At 36.8% G+C, this 21,916-nt stretch overlaps 1 protein-coding gene across 1 annotated transcript in view; it reads right to left on the reverse strand.

Moving 5' to 3' along the window:
- The window catches only part of PTPRM (protein tyrosine phosphatase, receptor type, M), a gene marked incomplete at its 5' end in the record, with an annotated part of 100,547 nt that overhangs the window by 46,050 nt on the left and 32,581 nt on the right, over positions 1–21,916 (reverse strand). Inside the window, 3 exons of the mRNA XM_010290682.1 lie at positions 6,531–6,567; positions 9,365–9,441; positions 15,529–15,616. Coding sequence (XP_010288984.1) covers positions 6,531–6,567; positions 9,365–9,441; positions 15,529–15,616 — 202 coding nt within the window. The remainder of the gene's footprint in view (positions 1–6,530; positions 6,568–9,364; positions 9,442–15,528; positions 15,617–21,916) is intronic.

Consider the following 21,916-nt stretch of genomic DNA (forward strand, 5'->3'; position numbering starts at 1 on the left):
CCAATAAGCCTGTATCTTTTTTTTTTCCAAAGGCAGTGCTTCAATATTACCCAGACTGTCATGTGCATTGGTAGCCATATCAATATAGAGATTTCAGTTGCTACCAAAGGACACAGAATAGAGAAAAGATGACAGGTTTCAAAGATTCAGATATGGTGACAAGATGAAAAAAAGCTGCCTTATTTGTTTCTTGATACTTTTATTTCCCAAATACATTCTGTTTGTAAATTTGCTACACTTTTTTTTTTTTTTTTTCAGCAAATGAGAAGATGAAAATCCTTCTTACACCTGCTGCAAAGCTTCCTCCAGGCTGCTGAAGACTGGCTGGAAAATAAACTTCACAGAAAGAAAGATGCTTTGACTACGTGATTTTCCTGACAAACTGCATTTTTCTGCTCCTTCTTCTGCTTTAGCATTAGGCTTCACTGACTTGACAGGCGTGTTAACACTACTGCATCAAGAGTGCCAAGGTACTTTCCCCATCCAAGTCCAATTTATGGCTGATTCTTTATTGAGGATGGAAACCCTATCATCAAACATCACCTTTGCATAATTTGCATCCCCACAAAATACAGACATGTGAGGTACATTTGTAAGGCTGATGTTGTATGCATCTTGGACGAAAAATGGATTCTGGTGCATAATCTAGGTAATTAGGAGTCTGAGCAGCAAATACACTAATACACGGCCCCCTGCAAAATATTCTTTTCTGAAAGTGTGTTTGGTTCACAAGGACACTTTGCTCAGCTCTTGAGTTTCAGGAAGATGATAACTTCCTTGTTTGCACAACGTATTTTATTATCACATTTTAAAAAAAGAACAAATATACAACTTTTCACACAATCTTCTATTTTCTACAATATAACCTTGAAACATTTCCTTTGCATGATTCACCTCCATCTACTTAATTACGGTAGTCTCTCATTTCTCTTACTTCTTAATTCTGATACGCAAAAGTCTGTTGTAGCTATTCTAGACTGACTTCACAACAGAGAAACCAAACCAATATCTTGTCTTTGAGAGAGAGATCTATACATGCTCTGAGGAGCTTTATGTCTGATTTCCTGCTGCTGTCTTTGTGGAGGAGAGAATAGAAGGACTGCTTTTTCTACTTCTGTGGCTTTGACAATGGACTACAGAAAAATCATCAGTTTCTCAAACTGTTGTTTCACAAGCCATATTAAAAAGCAAGTGAAAGAACAGCCTGCATGGGATGTGGGAATTTATATTAGGAAGTAAATATTAAATAAATATTCAGTATAATTTCTAGAGTTTTTTTGTACTTTCAAAGAATTTCCAAAGGTTAATGAAAGGCAGGCATGTGTTTTATACAAAATGTAGCCACGCACATGTGAAGAAGAATGTAAGCGGCTCTACCCAGTAATCAGCAGTTTTCCAACACTGCTCCTGTTTCACTTGGTGTGACTCACAAAGATTCGGAGAAGTGACACACTGCAACAGAGCCTAAGCCAACTTTGTATCTGTTAGAAAGACACGCTAGCTCTGCATTTACAGCCTTCCACACCGAATGGAAAGCAACAGGGGCATCTCATTCGTACAGACAAAACTACCACACAGCTGATTAAGACAAAGACAGAAAAATAAAGGAATCATGTAAACAGTGAAAGATAACTCTTCTAATACAGTTATTACTAAAATCTCATCTTATAAACAAAGAGGTGGAAAGAAACTCTCCTATTCTCATGTACCATAATGTGGCAACTGTTGGAAAGTGTTGATGTTGATAGTTACCAGTTTTTGATGATTAAGAAGAACAGCATCAAACACAATTGAACCTTCAAGATTAATACAGGTGTATAGAATTCAATCGCTTTGTACATCTATCAGGTAGCCTGACTACCCTACAGCCTGCAAAAATGACAGCATATATAAAGATGAAAAATTGTGTAGAACTATCTTGCTTTGTTGTTTTTCAATTCTCCCTGAAGTAATTTCAAATGTTAATTTTCATCTGGAGGCTAAAACCATGGCAGCAAAAATTTCTTTGTAGAGAAGTGTGGAGCTTCCACACTGCTGTAGTTCTGACAACTTTTTGCAACATAAAAACAGAAAACATGCCAAGGAAGTTAAGAGTATTATTATTCAAAGCAGTATTTCTGCTTCAGATGCCTGAAAGGGAACTTCCAGTTTGAAAGAAAATGTATTTTTGTTTCTGAAAACCCTTATTAAAATGTTCACACAACATAGACAGTCGTGTGTGGAAGAAAGACAACTATTTTGTAGAAAAGAGAAGGAAAATGAAAGGGGCTATTACAGTGGCAACTTTATGCTGCTGTAGTGAAGAGTGTAAACATTTCCACTGTAAATATTTATTTTCAGAAGTTTATAACTAAAAAACTCCTCCTAACTGAAACTTGACTTGATGTCTGTCTCCATATTCAGCAATACATGAAGTGAAACAGTTTAGCAGCTGCTTTACAAATGGACACAGACAAAAAGAGAGGTTGAAAGGCTACAGTGGGCTAGGATATTTAGAGAGTAACTTTTTACAGTCATTAAGATAAGCTCTGAAGTACTTCCACAAAACATCTTAGATCCGGTTCCTCTGCAGGCAGCAGCACGCAGAGACATTCTGAACCATAAGAAGTATTCAAAAGCCTGAGATGCACAGATAAATGTACTCCATATAGACAACATGCACCTTGTATGTGAGTATCTGCTATTTCACACAGGACTGATCTGCTCGAAAACCATCCCTGGTGGAAATGGCAATGAGCAATCCTGCAGAGCTATATTAACATTCTTTTGTCACTCCTAATTTACAGCTGCTGATGCAGTGGTGGAGGAACCATTACAAAACCTTTGACAGAGACTTGCTAAAAGAAGCTAAGTCATAACTCAGTTAACTATGTGAACTTCAGGGGACAGAACAAGTAAATACGAAAAAAAAGATTATTTTTTCCTGCTTAGTAATCAGGGTGAGACATGCAAGACCAGCAACAGCCATTCAGTAGTAAGAACATCCAGCAGTGTGTGTGAGAATAAGTACCATACAGGTATTCAACTTAATGCTAACACTAAAGGACCTAGTTAAAATTCATTGATTACCTAACTCCTGGAAAAAAAAAACCTAGCTGCCAGTAAATTGAACAGGTCATACAGGAGCTTGATATTCTGCTATGAAAAAAAATTTAAAGAATTATATCCATGGAAACAAGGGATATATAAAACAAAATAGCAAGTTTTAAATTGCACCAGCTTGCTGGTTCTGCACGACCCAATATGCCGGCTGTGACAAGGGGTTCTTTGTAATCATGGTGACTCAGGTGTGGATGCCATCTGTTGATGCCAATTACACCAGATCACCAAAAGTCTTTATAGCTGTAAATTCAGTCTACCACTCACATTATACTTATCACATAAAAGGAAAATTGATGTTAATTTTATAATTGAAATTGCACACTCCGAATGTATTATTCTTAAAATGGAAGAAAAACCTTTTTTGATTATTAGTTGAGAAAGTCTCCATTAGGTAAGTCTCTTCAAAAATGTTTCTCCCTCCAATTCAAATTAGCAGCAGGGTGCCATGAAAAGTAGTAGAAAGATACTAGTCTGTATGTCAAACTCTGGTTAGTATGGAAGACAGTAACACTTTAATAAACAGGTGATTATGCAACTCCCAGCTCTGTTAAAAGCAGATTGGTAGTCTATTACAAACTGATTAAATTTGCCATTTTTTCACTTCAAACAATTATATTTGCTCATTAACACTTGATATGTTGAATGCAGCTTAAGAAGAACATAGGAAAATTAAATATCAATCATTCTAACTCCTCAGAGATTTAAAACTGACTCATGTAATGATATTTTCCTTCAAAGAACAATAGGCATGTACACCTGTGAAAGATGCGGTGGAGGAGAAAAGGGAGAATGGGAAAAGTTATTTAAAGACTGATGTAAAATAGACATCAAGGGACTTAAATATGCAACTTAACTGTTGTGCTGCACTGATGCGTTTATACATAGGTATATGAAAGCATGTTCTAAAACAGAGCATGAACATCGTTGGCTATACTGCAAGCTGTGGCTCACGACAGGCTTACTAGTAAGGAAGATATATAGAGGCATAGTCTGTTTGACATGTGAAACAAACATCTTTCCTTTCACAGTTAATATAGAGCCTTAAAGGAGTTTTAGAGATTATTTCCAGCTACCTTATCACCTTTGCAAAAGACAAAGGCTGCATCTTACTGGAAGTGTTACTGTCGTGCAATGGCTTTGTCAGGAAGCTGGGATACTGGAGAATAACACTAAATAGCCTTTACACAGCTGCATCTATCAGGACACTGCAGAGAACTATAAAAAACAGATGAGTATTTTTAACCCTATTCTGCAGATGGCAAAGCTGAGACAGAGGAAGGAAAAGAAACCTTCTCATGATTCTTCATCAGGCCAGAGACAAAGCCAGAGAGAATACATAAACCTCTTGAGATCCATGCTCTTCATTCCTCCAAAATGAAGATGGAAACCCGCTTCCCAACTGGCCTTAGAAAATAAGATGTTAAAGATGTAATCCACAAAAAACCTTGCAGCCAGATTATTTTGAATTTGCTGTAAATTGTAAGCACATTTTAAAATTAATTTTATATTATTCAGAGAGTCAGTTTCTCACTCATTGCACTGTGGGAGGGGTCACTTAGCCACACCTCCACAGAAGAAACTGATGGGACCTGCCCCAAAGAATGACAGCTGAAACAGTCATATATGCTTTACATCTTGGAAGAAGACTTATTTCTACTCCTCTTATTCTCCTTCTTGACTAGGTACCTCTTGACACCGTATCACGAAAAAAGTGTGGCAAAGAAACTGCTGGGACTTGCTGGTGGATCTGGTACATAGGCTTTCAGTACACTATTCATACATTATTACATACTTGGCTTTAAGAGTTAAAAGTACAAAACCTCAAGCTTGGTATTTTCTATTCAAATATTACAATGAGTGATAAAGCTGCATTTAAACTTGCTTCAGATAGGGATCTCATATGTCTATCAGAAAGCTGTCAGGGAGATCTTCTGGTGAACCTCCTGATGAAAACAACTGTATTACAAACTGCAAGTAAAATGCCAACTGTGTATCTTTTTTATTTTAGGATTCAATTAAAGATGGAAAACAACAGCATCATTAGCTAAAGTTTAAATGGAACAATCCAATTCTCCTCAGAAGAGGAGGGTGTAAAAGCCCAAAGGGAATTAAGAAAATGCTGTATTTTTGTCCTACTTTTCCTTTCTGGCTCATCTGTAGAAAGACAGTGGACTGAGGAATGTGGTGGGTAGGTAGCGGAAGAAGCATAACATTTGCATGGCTCATATTCTAAGATCACAAATTCTAATTCTGGTCTAACAGTGTAATATTGACAGTAGTGAGGCTGTTCTAGTAATAAGATCTGCATCCTGCCCCACTGTCATCTAACATGAAGCAGCATCTCATTTGGGACTGTCAAGAGCTGAAGTACAGAAATGCAGAGATACACCACTGGTACGAGTTGGGACTGGAGGCTGCAGACTGGGTTACTTAAGGAACAACTGAAAGCACAGTAAGAGCCCTTATTTGACACGGCCAACATTTTCTCTGCTTTGATAAAAAGTTATTAAAAACCTCTAAATCCAACATGTGGTAACATTATTCTGGGTATATTATACTCAGTACTCCAGCTGGCTCTCTTAGAATGTTGGGCATGTGTTGCAATAACGTACACGGGTATAGCTCAACTTCTTCACATCCATGGGCAAATGCAGGAAGCTCTGTCACAGAATACCTATTGCAGAGAAGATTCCCTCCCAGTAGTGGAGGAGCAATCAGATTTTCACAGATATGCTATCCAAGCATAGGCAGGAGATTGGCATATTGTTCAATATTATGATTAAGCAGTCACAGAAGACTCATCTTTCCCACCTGTTCCAGCTCTGAACTTGACCAAAAAATAAATAAGAACTGCATCAGAATGGGTAGATTATGTCTTCGAAGACAAGTACAAATTGAAAATTAATTTGCATGTTGACAAAGGAATAGGTTCTTGTTCACAAGCAAGCTTTTAGACGATGACCTGTAAAATTGTATCTCTAAATTCCTTTGAAGAATCCCCCTGCAAGCATAATATGTCTTTGCATCCTCTACTAAAACTTGCTAACTGAAGGTGTTTTGTATTTTAAGGACCTGAAGCCTCGTTATCATTGAACAATTAAGAGAACATAATTTTTTCATGACACTGTTGTCTCTCTGAAAAGTTTACTGAATATTTCTACCATGAATTATTTCTTTTTTGATGAGTAACAACATGTTGAGTACCTTCTGCCAAAAAACTCTTTGAACACAAAGCTAAAGGACTGCTTACTTGACATACCTGAAAATTAGGTAGTAATTCAGTTTGCTCACTGCTACCTAAGTGACTGAGCCTACTCTGTTCTGGATATTGACTGTGGCAAGAATGCATATTAGAGAGTATAAACTGTAATCCAAGTACCAAAATGCCTTAGCCTCAGATAACTAAAAAGAAAGGGTGATCAACTTACCTTGTGTAGCAATGTAGTGATTTGGTCTATGATAACCCTAAAACAAATTGGAAAAAAAAAATAAGCAATATGCACCTCAGTCATGTTGCTATGAGTGAAACTTCATTTAGAGTAGTATTCAGTAAAAATCACAGTACAGATAATGCATTAGATGAAAAAGTTCTCTCCATTGGGGGAAGGGCAAGGGAGAAGGGGAACAAGAAGCAAATGTGTTTTCTGCAAGATACTTAAGTTGCAGCCTTGTACATTAGGGGACAGAAGTAATATGTTCTTTTAGTCCCTTGTTGGCTCTGCTGGAAATGAACAGCATGAAATCCTCTCTAGCACTTGCAGCTAATGGCATCAGATGCTTATGGAGGCTGAGCTATACCTCCAAGCTACTGCTATTGAGTGCAAACCCTATCCCTTTTTTAACAGCTAAAGAATGCTAGATTTGCATTCAGCCTGGGGAAGGGTGGGAGGTTGTTCACTCTGTCCACTGTGATTTGTTTATGTTTTATTTCTGAACAGTAAAAAGGAGGGTAAAATCTTTGCCTAAATGGTTTGGTATGAATATACTTGCTCACATTTGAATAGGAAGAACATAAAACAATTCTATGTTTCCCTGATGACAAAAGCAACTTAATCACAAGCTGGCTGTGCATTAAAGACTAATACTCTATGGATTATTTGCAATGTTGAATAGGTTGCCAATAGGGAACAATACCATTTTCACAGTGTTCGAATTTCTGATGTGATGGCAGTGTCACCAAAGGTTTAGATCATACACTAGTATGTTGATAAATTCAGCTATACCAGTGCTAATCTTTTAATAATGGTTATGATGCTTTTTCAGTCATCAACTTAAAGCTGTAGCTTGCATGCCATTGCAATTTCTTTATAAGAGAGTATGGGGCATTTTAGTGATGCAAGGTGTGAAAGACTCAAAACAACTGAAGATATCTTGAACATTACAGAAAGAATAACATGAATTACAGACTTGATTCGCTTATATGCCATTGAAGCAAAATTTGGAAATCTATGAACTGAGAATTGTTCAGATTGCTACAAAGCTCCTTTTTTCTGCTATGTTTTATCTAATACCACTAATGTCTGGGATCAAACAATTCCGCTTCCCAGTGAAAAAACACATGGGAAAAAATACCGCATAACCATAATTCTCTTTTATCCAGGAAGATTTCATAGTGTCTGTGATGATGCCATTCCCTATTAACATGTTTATTCTGACAATATGACAACTGTATTAGCAACCCCATGCCACAGTAAATTGCAGCTGCTTCTGTGGTAGAAAAACAAGAATTTTCAATGGAAACCTGACCAGCTAGATTATAAACAAAAAATGCTGTGTTTTGTGGTAGAGTTGTCTCTGAAAGGTGTCTGCAGTCCTCCAAGCTTTGCAATGAAGCCATCTGCTGAGGATGAGGGAGAGGATTTTTTGGTTCTCACCCATTGTTTCTTTTAGGGCCACATTCTCTCCATCCCCTTGTACTTCCATAAGCAAAAAAGGTTGCTACACAGCTATCTTATCAACATTTTAAATGAGACTGTATGGTCCAAATCCTTATTCCTCACATTTTTTAATATTTTAGAGTCAGACCAAAATCTGTCACAAGAACATACTAGTAGCCTAAAATGAGAACAGTCCTGAATGTTGGAGAAAGTGTGAAAGTGAATTCAAATCTAGGTCCCCAGTGTGAACTCTCCTTTCATGACAGATTACTCCCCTCAGAGTTCAGTGAGACATCTAACTAAATATATTTCCATATGTGTTTTACCTCCTGGTGACTGTGCTATTTTTTCAAACAGCAAGGGACCGAGCAGAAACCTGAGCTTAACTTAATGGTTCTTGAACATGCTAATAAGCATAAATTGGAGATATCTTTAGAAAGTTACAACTTCAGACTTCAGATTGTTACAACTGAAGTACCTACTTTTCTTGTATAGCTCTAGTTCCTCCATACTCTGAGAAAAACATCTGTTACATGCCTGTTTCGTACTAGCGATTAAATTTGAACTGCAAACTGTGACACCATTTTTCAAAGATGCCACTGCTGAACAAGAAATCTTTAGCAGTCTCCTATGAAGCAACACTTGTTTTACTTAGCCTAACATCTAGCACTCCATGTAAACAATAAAATTATTATATTTGCTATCCGTAGATTTCTGGCTTTAGATAGTATTGACTTTCTAATGATTTTCAATTCTACTTTTGAGTTCATTCTTTCAACCAAAAACACCTTGTCTCTTGAAGAATTTATTCTAATGTAAAACATTAAGTTAACATGATGCAGAATGAACAAAGAAGATGCCTTCAATAATTAAATAGCCTACATATTTAATGAAATGTCTTGCTTGCATTAGAAGTACTGGTTAACAGCTGCAGAATATACTTTGAAGGCGACTTAAAAGCGCAGAGATGACAAGAGATTGCAAATCTCTGCATTAGGAATTACAGAGTTTTGTCACATTAATATGCAAACAGCTTTCTTTTAAATGTGGAATGATGCCAAGCTGTTGACAGAAACTGAAAATAACATATTGTTAGCCCATATAAGCACCAGCAGGCAAAGTAGCCACACAATGTTGCTGGCAAGGTTTCAGTCTTGTAGCAGTTGGAGGAAATGACTCCTTTCATTTGCTTATCGACAAAACCTTTGAGGCTTTTTTTTCCTGTAGTGTACACCTAGCTTCCAAAGGTAGTACCTTCCAACAAAGTTTAGCAGCTGATATTAGCTGTGATATCTATTACAAATTATGAATAATGTGAGAATACTAAGAGCTCTGTCTTCAGCTGAACACAATGCTAAGTTTGTTGACTATATCAGTATACGCACATCAATATAATTTCCATTGATGTAATCTGAACTTGTTTCTCCTTCAATGGGCTGCAATCTCACTCGAGAATGATCATCTGAAATGGGAACAACAGAGAGAAAAAAAAGTGATTAAAGACACATTCAGTAACAAAGCCTTCATCAAAATATGACTTTAAAGTCAAACTAAAACCTCAGTATTTGCAAGTTCATGCTTGTTTTGTTGTCCATGAAAACACTGTATCCTCAGTGTATTTAATCTTCATTTCAGTAACTCATAAGGCTTTCCAAATCCCCTCTGATTTTCAGTCTGAATGTCTTAAATACTTCTAATGTGAAATCCACTGCAATTTTTTTTTTTGCCTTGACACCCTCCCCCTCTTTGGTCAATAAAATAAATAAAATTAAGTTGTCAAAGGTTTAGTCATTTGGAAATGCTTCTGCCAGTTCTCAAAATAAGCTGAAGCCATTCAACAAGAGATACTGCCATCTCACAGTTTCTGAAGGAAACTCATTATGTTTTCAGTACAGCAGAACGCAAAATAAAGCAATGACAAAACCCAAGCAGTCAGATAATGGCTTTGTCACTGAATTTTGCCCCACCGTGGCCACCTATATCTATCCAGGAATGTGCAAACACTTCCAACTCTTATTTTCCAGCTTCCAATCTGAAACACCATGGCATGAATTCACTTGTCAGCTGCCTCATTTTCCTTATGATATCACAGCAGTGATAAGAAGTGTTAGAGGCTAGATCCCCCCCAAAAAAGAATCTCTGTATGCTGGCAGGGATTTTTCTTCTTTGAGACTTCATACACTCCTCTTGATTCTCTTGGTTCAAAAGGAACCAAACACAATGCTCTTCCATAATGCTGCGTAAGTTGTTGATAAAACAATTTGAGGGTATGATCTCAAGGTTGGAGTGATGATAAATAGCCACTTTACTGCTGCGTTTGCTAATTAGATACCTGTGTATTATTGGTTTTGAATGCTGCTTGCTAGCTGAGCTAATATTATTTGCAGCTGATGACAGACCTTCATGACTGTCATTATTTTAATGTAAATAAGCATTAGAGCACCTGAAACTTGCCATCCATGGTCTGAATAGCTATTTTTTCAGCTTTAAAAATCTTGAAAGCTAACAAATGAATGAAAGAACACGAAGAGGCTTTAAAACCCAACTTTATCATAAGTAGCATAATACTGGCCCACATTATGGGGGAGGAAGGAGAGGGCAAGTGGTTCTTCAAATAACATTGTTTTAGAATTACAAGTCAAGAGATTTTCAAATGGCTGAGTAGGAAAGGAAGATGCAAATTCTTTATTTATTTTACCCTCTTTTATGCTCCAAGTCTCAGGGACCAGAGATCTCAGAGACTCATTTGGTTCCCTGGGATTCCCTTAGGAGAGAGAAAGGGCACAGTTTTAAACCCAATACAGTAAATCAGAATGAATTAAAATTCCATCTCTAGGTTCCACACAACTCTTATTTTGCAATTTCCTTGTGATTATTTCACCCAACAGTCTTCAAGAATGAGTTCTTCCAAACATGTTGGAATATTCAAAGCAATTATGTTTATCAGGTCAGCCTTTTCAGCTTCTTTATTCACTTTTCCGAGACTAAAAATTTATAGAGATGTGACTCTCCATTATATAACCCATGCTGGTCTGACCCTACCAAGCTATGCTTATCAAAGTGCTGTGCTATTCTCTGCTTAATTATTTATCAGTTTCTTCAGAACACAGGGTTCAGCTCACAGGCCCTTAATTCTAAAAATCCATATTACTTAAGAAAGATACTACATTAGGAACTTTCTAAGCGCCAGACATGGCTGCTGCTTTTACAATTTTGGGACCTGATCCAACTTCTGCTAAAGTCATCAGACTCCAGAAGTCAAACTTGCTTGGACTCATGGTATGTCTTCATCCACATTTTCATGATTTCCCGTATCATTGTCTTAAAAGCTTTCTCAACAGCACAACTCAGGCTACTTAAGATCTCCCCTTTTATTTTTCTTGAATTACTTAGGGCAGGACTCAGTTGTCTAAGCACAAGCATCTCATGCCACTTTATATACCCTGGGATATACTGCCTAGCCTTCAGCTGCCAGTACGGAATAACACGAATTTCATGTGTACTGTGTCACATTTGTTGGTCCTGCACAGACGTCCTAGGTCACCTGAAATGGCACTACATGTCTATGCTTGGGCAACTGAATCCCATCTTTGATGACTTATGCACCAATGAGTTCCATATTGGGCAAAACAAGCTTAAATTTCCCACTAAGGAACATATTAGAAACATAAATTCCTGTTACTTGTTTTAGACTGATTTATACAACTCAATAATATACAATGGTATCTTTTCTTTACCTTTCCTGTTATTTTGTTATTTTCTTTATTTACTCCATTCTTTCCTTGCAATAATACTTGCTTCTGATTGGGCAAAACTAAATAAGTTACTTCATACCTATACCTCCATATTGTCTTTTTGCCCTTTTTTCTTCTCACATGCATCCTTTCTAGTGCTGCGCTCTCAGCTAAGTTTCTGGGAATTCTGGAGGTAATGGACTATTCAATACCCATTTATTTTCAGTGGAGCTGGAGTCACTCCATTTTTTTATTGCTTTGAAAACTCTAGTTAACTCCTTACTGCATGGCAACACTTCTTAATTCGAAAAAAATCTTTAGTCGACAAAAAGAAATGTTACTGTATCTATGCCTGTGCTTATGTCAAGTAGATCTAAAGCTAGGAGATAGACAAAGCCATATATTCTTCCAACATGCATGTTGATTCTTAAATAGCCTCTGGGTTAACTGTCTAGATTTTTAGGGTACTTTTTTTCCTTTATACTTCAGCTGCTCTTGACAATTTTTGTAGCTTTTAAATACTCTCTTTTCCAGCTCATTGTTATTTTGATACCCTTCTATTAGGAGATCAAACTTAACTTTGCACTGATCACTTAAGCTTTCAAAATTAATTATGTTAGAATCCATTTGCCTTTGTAGAAAATGGTAATAGATAATGAATATAAGCATTTTATTCTCGCTCCCTTCACGTTACCTACAACATGTATATGCCAGCCTGCAGACTGTGATCTCTAACAAGCCCCTTGAAGTAGCTGGCTGATTAGCATGCCTAGCCAGTGACCCTTTCTTGGGATGTGCCTTGCCGATTCTTTGCAAATCAAGCCTTTTATAAATGTCTCACCTAAAATCTTTAGCTGCTTTTAAATGCTGTGATCGATATTCTCTTCTCATTTAGTTAATATTGATTTAGGTAAAAATAAATACAGAACCCCTCCCATTCTGAAATTACCTCAAGAGCTCTCATGAGGAAAACCAATAAATTTTACCAAAATCCATGCATAACCCTACACAATTACTGAATTTTTCTGAGGTGAAACAGAGATTCATTTAGCAGAGTCATGACAGTTTTAGTTCCTAATGAGAAAACTTAAACGTTTTTTGTGTTCGGTAAAGAAGGAGTATGTTTTCTGTGGGTGACTGGACTGTGATCATGATTCAGCTTGTTGATACAGCGGCTCACAAGTTGGAGCCACTTTCATACAGTGGGTTGGGCATGTTGTAGACAATTAAACGCATATCACTTGGGTAATGTAAAGCATATTTCCATTTTGACAAGCTCCTGCAATGCTGGCCTCTTGGTGCTATTGTTTTAGTTGCCTCAGAGAACAATAATGACTACAAGCAATAATGTAACAGTAGTATCTTGGGGAAAATTTAAACAAAGAGGATAAATGGATGGATAAAAATTACATTAAATGCTTTACAAAACACCCCAACATTTCATTATAATCATGTACCCATAGTCAGTAGCATCTGAATCATCGTATTTTTAAGTCTTTAAATATAGCGTAAAAGGGCAATTTAGTAAAATGATTTTTGGCTAAAGCATATACTTCATACAACTATCTGGGACAAATTTTCAAAGTGGACCGCTAAAATTGTACTCTCAGACTCTGAGACAAGCGATTGTTTATCCAGCAGAAAAAACACATACAATAATTACACAGTTAACCACCTCATTTGCATATATGTATTTAACGGATGACAAACTGTGGGCAGTTTCAGCCTCTCTTTTAAGATACTCCCTTTAACTCTAACGGATTTTAATTTTAACTTGTGTTATCTACGTTTTCACAGCCACATAAATAGGAAGTGTTATTGATAACAACTCCATCCAACTCCTTCTCTTTGCTAAATACTGAGGACATTAAAAGTAAATTGAGATCTAAATGATCTGAGTTATACTTGCCCTCTCAGAAAGCCTTCAGTATCGCATGTAATTGCCATTGATTTGTGTATCTAATATCTTTTATTTGTTTTCCCTTGGTTACTCATCACTTCATTACCTCAGACATCTAGCACTTGTAGTCTTCTGTTTTCTTCAACCAAAGGGTATCAAAGTGTAATGCGATGCCTAACATGACATTAAAGAGGGGACTGACAACACTAAACCTGACTAAAAGAGCAGATTTATTGTCATAGACTTGGACTGGAAATAAAATTTCACAAAGGAAGAATAAACATAAAACTTTTTGGTATTCTTATTTATGCCTTCAGTATTTTTACTTAAATGATAATAGTCATCTGAGGTATTGCTACGTTCTCACAAAATAACGTTTGTTTCACATTAAAGATTGCTTGGAGGGAAGCAGGCAAAACCACATCTAGCTAACTTATCTTCTTTTGCATATGCTCCAGCCCATCATGATATTCGTATTTCCCTAGAAGATTAAATTTCCTTTTTCAGTAAGTAGCACAGATCATGTCCATTCAAAATGATGTGGCAGATTAGCGTCTCTTGCTTAACTTGCCTCTGCCTCCAGAAGCATTTCCTGCGGGTTCTCCTCCTCCTTCTGCAGCAAGTCACAGAGCTGTTTTCTCTTTGTAGACTGTCTCAGCCCAGCTGGGCCACAGTGATATAAGGGCCTGTTCATACCACCTACTGTAGGTCACTAAGTTAGGAGCTGGTCTCTCTAGACTCGTTACGCAAGCACCGCACAGAGGTCCTCCTGAGGTGGTGATTCAGAAGCATTCAAATGGGCTCTATTTCTGAATAATTTCTCTAGAAGAGCTGTCCTTCTCTCTGTCAAGTCCACATGGTTCACTGATAAGGAAAACTAGGCAGATCTGTGTCTGGACAAGCACCTAGACTAGGTGCTGAAGTTAGGCAGTGTAAATATGCGCTACATACTCCTTCCATAGGTCCTCCAAATGTTCAGACAATCAGCACTGTTATTCTTCTGTGCTGTTCGATGTACCCAGATTTCTAAACTCCAGCAGTATCATTAAATGATCCCTCCTTAACGGCCATTGTTCATTTGCATGCTTACAAAATGTCTGACATGCTGTGACTGCTGCTTATTTCCATGGTTATCCATCTGGCTGGTAGAAACACATATGCTTCATATCTTAAACTTAGGTTTTGAAAGAACAATCAGGGAAGGGATCATCTCCTACATACACATTGGGAACTTACCTTTTAAGTGCAACACTACCAGTGTGTAAATAATAATATAATTTTACCAAAATTTATATATTTTCTGCCCCTGTGTTCATGTGCAGCATCTCCTGCCACAACATTTTGCAATCTCATAATGCCAGATTTAGGGGTCATTCATCAAAGCATGCTATCATCTCCTCAAGTTATTTGATTATTAGTATAACTAATCTTTATCAAGCTTGGCATTTTTAAGTAAAACGTACAGATTCTGTTTTTTTCTTAGAGTCTGTTTAGCATTAAGAGGGTAAATCAGGATAGCTGTCACTGTTATTAAGGAATACTTAAGCAGGAGTATTGTCTACTCCTACAATATGCAGAACTCAATATCAAGGTACCGATGCAACCATGGATACACTTTTACTAAGCTGCCAGGAGCAGTTTGGGAGCTGTTAGAGCCAAGTATTGGTTAAAGGTGTCATTCTCCATTTGCCACATGTTAATCACAGGATGGAAGGTATACAGAAGGCTAGTTGAGAACATGCATTAAATCTGACAGTTTTCTCAAAAAAAAAAAAAAGTAACATCTTCGCTCACTTCTATGTTCTTAAATAGGGAAGAGGAATTTAAGCCTGATGTGAGCACAAGGCTGGTGGTCATTCTTACCCAGTTCTGAAGGGAAGTTAACACAGTGCACAATTATGTTGTCAACACTTACATGCAATGATATTCCCATATCTATTTTTCATTCTGTTCTCATCTTTTTTAGCTGAATCCCACGGTGCAGACTGTCCTTCAAAGAAACTCTAAAAAAGGAAGGAAAGTGACATTAAGAAAAGCATGCAGCAACAGTTACCTTATGGATAAACCCAGGAGAAAGGCAAACAGTACTTGTGGGTATTATTGTTAAAATGTCATTTAGCTGACTCTTTTATTGAGCAAAAGATTGAGTCTTCTGTTTAAATGGTATTTATGCATAGCTCCAGATTTGACATGAGATTTCTGTGCAATAGCAAGAAGAACTATTTGTATGTGAAGTGCTATTAAACCTTTCCAAAGCTGCATGCCTGCAGCCCTAAGAGTTCTTCATTTGTGCTATCCAGATTCTCCACATAGTTCTCATACACACACATGAAGCTTCATCATCAGTGTTGGAGTTGCTCCAGTATTTGAGTGCAGAATTACACACTGTACTAACATGTTCTATTTCTGGCACATCCACAGGTTTCAGTTACTTCTTGGCAGATGACCTCATGGATCTAAACATATATAAACATATAAAAAAATCCAACTAGCATGTATGTGTGTTTTTTTTAAACATAATTTATGATACCACCAAGATGATTATTTTGTTAGAGAATAAAAATAATGGGATTTTGTGAAAGATATAATCCTTCAGTGTCTAATAATTCACCCAACCTCTGTGCTGTAGTTAATAAATTTAATGTAAATAAGGAAGTTGAAGGCGCTACAAATATAATTTTACGTTAATAAAACACACAACCTGCCCAAAGGGCAGCAAGCAAGTTCTTATGTCCTCTCTGTCCTGTGCATTCTGTGGTCTACAGGAGCATTTGCACAATTTCTTAATTTATGCACTGTATCTGTAAGTCATATTATGTAGATGCATTTTATCATTTTGTATTGAAATATTAATCTTGTGTTAAAAATACTTAGTTGCCAAACAAACCAGTGGGATTCTGTCAGGACAACGGTCAGTCTTAACTCATGTTTTGATCTTTTTACTAGAATTATCAGTAGATTAAGTCTTTTTGATTCAAGAGAGACATGATTTACTTTTCTGGTAACAGAAGCCAAAAATGGCTAAGAGCCAAACTAAACAGGGAAAACCTGAGGAAATTTGTGTCTCTCACAAGACCTCAATACATTTGGAGTGGTTTAAAATAGATAATGCCCATTACATGAACTACCATTAGTGTCCTTTGCCTTCATACTTGAAATGCATCGTTGTTCGAATCCCAGTGATTTCCATTACTAAAGAGCATAAAAGTCAAAATAAACCCTTGACCTCTTGCTGAAGTCAATGGAACACAGGGAAATGCAGTGTCTACCATGAGTTTTCTTTTCGTAAGTTCACTAGAGTGCTGGTTTCCAGTTTATGATATGGAAACTCTTGGGAATACATGGATTATTTCTAAAAGGTTTGTAAATAATAACCTAAGAAAAAGAGAAGCCTTGTCAAAAGGCTTCAATTTGTTTATCCTTCATCTCTCCACACTTCCTAGAACATTCTTAAAGGTCTTCAAATTGAAATGATTAAAACCCACTAATATACATAAGCTTCTCCTTAATCATGGCGTACCATCACTGGGTACAGCTCTGAGAAATGCAGATTGCTGCCAGGATAGAGAAGTGGAACCCTGTAAATCCTAAGATGATTTACAGCTTTGTGTCTGTTTGCCAAAAAAGCGCTGATCATGATCTGATTATATATCTGCCAATGTCATCTAAGGCAAGCAGGTCCTCCCACTCCAGAGCACTTTCAACTCAGGCTGGATGGAAAATACTTTTGTAATAAACCAGACTGAACTGCATAAGGAATTGCTCTCCATGGGCAAAGACCTATATCTCAATTTCTTGCAAAGTTCACACTTACTCTCAGACAACACTGGATGATGAACAATTAAACACAGTTAAAGGCAAAACAGAGATGGAAATGTTCAGCAACAAAGCTCCAAAGGCAGAACAAACTAATCACTCACCTGATCTAAAACTTGATCTGGTATCTTCCTCAGGATTTTGTGTTTCAGGCATCTAGATAGACTACAGAAAATTCTAGTTTTCTTACAGACCTGCTACAGACTAGTTCACAGAACTGATCCAGAAGACATTCCCCAGCAAGTGGTTTTAGGTTTAATTCACTAAGCATTACATGTGTAGTTACAGAGAAAAAGTCCCGCTGATATAGCTTCCCAGCCTACACGTTGAAATACGGGGAACCCATATATACTCCTAGGGACTTCTTGCTTCTCCCTGTCCCACTAATGAACTTTTACAAAATTTCTTTAAACCAATCAATTCAAGTAAATCTCTGGAGACAACTGGAAAGGATGTGCATGGTATTGAATCAGGGAAGTTATACAATAGGCAGTGTACTGGTTTGGGAAGCTCATCTGCTTCTCATCTGCTAATGCCCAGGTTCAATTTCTCCCACCTGTTTGGAACTTCTGAAAACAATGATAAGCTTCATGAACGTTACAGACAAAATATCTCCTAATAATGTATCTGCAACATAGACAGTTCTGTTCTTTAGAATACATATATATCAAACCTCACACAATAACGAAAACCAGGAGATAGATTTCCAGCTACTGCATATTGACTTCACTTCTTTATTAAAAATGTATTACGGAAAAAGAACTCCAGATATGTATTTTTCTTTGCATTTTTATCAATAAATTAGTGAATGAAATAAAATCTATCACATAGGGAAAATCGACATAAGTTATGTAGATCCCTCTTTCTTTTTAATTCATTTTGGGATACACACTGGTATTTCAGTGAGAAGTGTATAGAAAAGATAATTTGAAGGAAGAGGTATTACAGTGCAAAAGCATAAAAAGAAACAGTTATTGTAAAAGACAGCTGGGGTGTCATTTCCTAAATTCCCCATGTGCTGCCATTACACAAACTGCAACAGAACGATAATCCACAATGAATTATAAGGAGAAATACTATTTGTCCCACAAGTAAAGAACAGAGCAGATACCTCATAACAGATGATCTGTCAAGATCTTTCCTTACTTGTGAGAAATATACGTTTCATTACAGAAATTTTTTTAATGTCTTTCCTGACATATCGCTCTCCAGGGAGACTGCTGCACAGCAGCCCACACATTATCTTAGTGGCTATTCACTCTAATTCATCCTTACACGTTTTTTAAAAATGTGGACTATTAGGAAGAAATATGCCCCCAAACAGCTTCATTTCACCAAATGTCTGGCAAGGCCAACGGAGAACCAAAAATGAGTGTAGGACATTTCTCAAATAATTTAAAGTAAGTATTTCTTTAACTCAAATCACACAAAACCTTGGCTACCCAGCCTCCATGATCTACTTAAAAAATGAAGCACTTTTCAAGCCGGTTGTTGTTAGAGGCAGACATTTCAGTATGCAGTGTCAACTGTCATGCCATTATTAGCAAGTATTTCAATAATCAGGATAAAACAAGTTTTTGAAAAAACTGAATTATACAGAACTGCTATATATACAACACAAGAACTGGTCAGTGATGCAGCAGCAGAATCATCTTAGGATGAATGTGAAGCTTTTGCTTGCTTTAACTCAATGCTGCAGTGGTTTCCATTAAAAATTAAGTATTTGCCAAGGGCTAATTCACTGTGACCCTCAGACTAGAAAATAACTGCAGTATCTCAAATGAGAGGGGGAGATAATAATTGCAAATACAGATTTTCTAAATTATTCCTTTTCCTCATTTAAAATTCATAAGACCAGAAAATATTGGAAGGGACCTATATAAAAGTACAGTTTGAAGAGGCTGAGATGTGAAGAATAGGGTGAGATCTTCAAGACACAATTTGTAGTTCTGTTGATTGTAATTTTTGGCAACACACTTTCCATCCTAGATTTTTGTGCTTCCAATTAAGGACAGTAAAAATAATGCATCTTTGTAAGCACTTTAAGAGCTACAAATGTAAGGTGTTGACTGGAATAACTGTTTTAATTATTAATACAAAGCCAAGCAGCAACTTAAAAAAAAAATACTTTGTAGTTGCTGAGTGACAACAGCGTGGTCTCCTATGATGTCATTTACAAAATGCAAGCTCTTACAAGCAAAGAAATGAGAAGTTAAGGACATCATAAATCTTGCTCTGCCTACCTAGTAAGCAAGAATATTATTCACAGGTACAAAGAAATGCATATTTCACTGTGTAACAATCTTAAATTTGATCTGTGGATTTGTTTTTAAATGTATGACTCTTTATATCTAATCTTCCTAACTGACCCTAAGTTTCTCCACTGATTACATCCATTTTTCCATTGCTATTTCCAGATAACCAGATTAAAATGTACTTTAGCAAAAATGAGTAATTTGACCTATTCAGTTATAAATGCCTCTGGATTTGTTTTTAAGCTACATGCAGAGAGTTACACACAGTCTACTTTAGGCAGACCAAACAACTAACGATGGCCCTAACGGAGGTCCTTGCCTAAACTCAATTAGCTATGGAAGAAGCTCACATTTCTACCATAGGTCCTTTGAGTTGCAGCTAAATTACATACCTAAAATGCCCTGAATTGCATATTACCAAATATATCGCCCTTTACTACTGCTGTGTCCCCTTTACACGTGGAGATTACAGATGGAAAAAAATGGATTGATTAAATTCTGAGTTAAGATCCTAGTGTCGCACTGGACTCTTCTTTGTATTTACAAAGCCTAGTAAATACACATTTTATTTTAACCAAGTCCATAAATGTTTGGAGGACAAGGACCTTCAGGCTCATTTAATGAACAGTGCAAGATTTATGAGTACCATAAATCTGTCAGTTCATTGGTTTTTCAATATTCAGAATCTGCAAAATATCTGGCATGGAAGGATTTCTTGTTACATAACAACATTAACTGTTTTTTTAAACAGAAAATTGATATAATCACATTCAGCTTGTTCATAACTGAGTATTTAGATTGTTAAGGAATTAAGAAGGAAGAGTCATGATAGTTACGTTCAAGAAATCTGCAGAGATGTCCAAGCTATGAAACAACATTTTTAATCTTCTAGTCACTTTGAGGAAAGATTTTATCATTGAAAATGCATCACCTGCAAGTAATAGATCACCCCAAGTGTTTGTGAGCAGTGGTAAACGATTCCACTGACGGCAACCCACTGTATGCAAGCAGCTTTTCATACTTCAATCATTGCTTTGGTCACTGAAAGCATTTGTGGATGACAGTGTGCCCCTAGAGAATATATTCACTGTCAGCTTCTTCTTCTCTGTCAGCTTCAATCACTGAGAGTTACGTCCAGTTTTCAAATAATGGAATTTAAAAAAAACATTTTACTATGCCTGCCCTTGAAAATTGTCTGTTGCAAGAGTCAATGTGAAAATCTATCTAATCAATGCAAACTGCCTTCAGCGGTTATAAAGCACTTACCAGTGTGTTACTGGAACCTAGGTCTGAACATGGAAGAAAAAAAACACAATAAAGACTGTTGCAAATAGAATATATTGACGTTATCGCCAAAACTCCCTCGTTCTCTTAGGAATCTTCTGGAAAAATTAGGCTGATTGATAGTTTACATAAGGTTTTCTGAGTGTGAGATAAAAGGTGCAGATCAGTTAAGACTGATACACAGATACACAGTTATAGTCTGACATAGTGCAACTCTTTTAATATTGTTCCTGATGCTCCTTTATGTGGTTGTGCCTACTTAGACTGATGTAAAAAAAAAAAAGAAACATCCCTTCATAACAGCTTGCATAGCCAGAGGTACAAAACAGAGTCTTTTCTTTTTCTGGTGCATTTAGGCTAGTCTACATTACATACGAGAAGAGTAGGAGAGCAAAAGTCCTTCTAGTCCTTGAGACACTAAACATCATAGTCACTGCCTACATCAAATGTTGAAGGGGAACCGTGGAATCTTTAACCTCCTCTACTGACTTAACTGCAGCATGACTTACCATTCAGATTTCAATAAAAGGACTAAAAACATGCGGTATGACAAAATCTGGTACTAATTCTGTCATTGTATTGGTGTGCTCATTTTTCAGTGGCAAAATGCTTTCAACTAGTGTATTTTCTAATACTTTAAAGTCACAGGCTTTGGTACTCCCTGGGCAGCTGGCCAGACTAGTCAAGCTACAGCTGCATAATAAAAACATTGAAATGATTGAACTGCTTTGCTTGGTATGTATCTGTGATTGAAATACTTTGGTAGCTGAGTACACCAATTGTCATCTGGTCTGGCAATACTGCAAAGGAGACTGTCATGGAGTACTTCTATAATAACTAACAATTACTTATTTTTTAAACCAATCTGTTTATGAGATCTGTTGATGTAATTTCTTACCTTGGTATCTAACACTGACACACCTGAAGTTCACTTGTAAGATTCGCAGC

This window comes from Phaethon lepturus, unplaced genomic scaffold (assembly GCF_000687285.1).
Source record: "Phaethon lepturus isolate BGI_N335 unplaced genomic scaffold, ASM68728v1 scaffold2567, whole genome shotgun sequence".
In the NCBI taxonomy this organism is placed as follows: Eukaryota; Metazoa; Chordata; class Aves; order Phaethontiformes; family Phaethontidae; genus Phaethon; species Phaethon lepturus.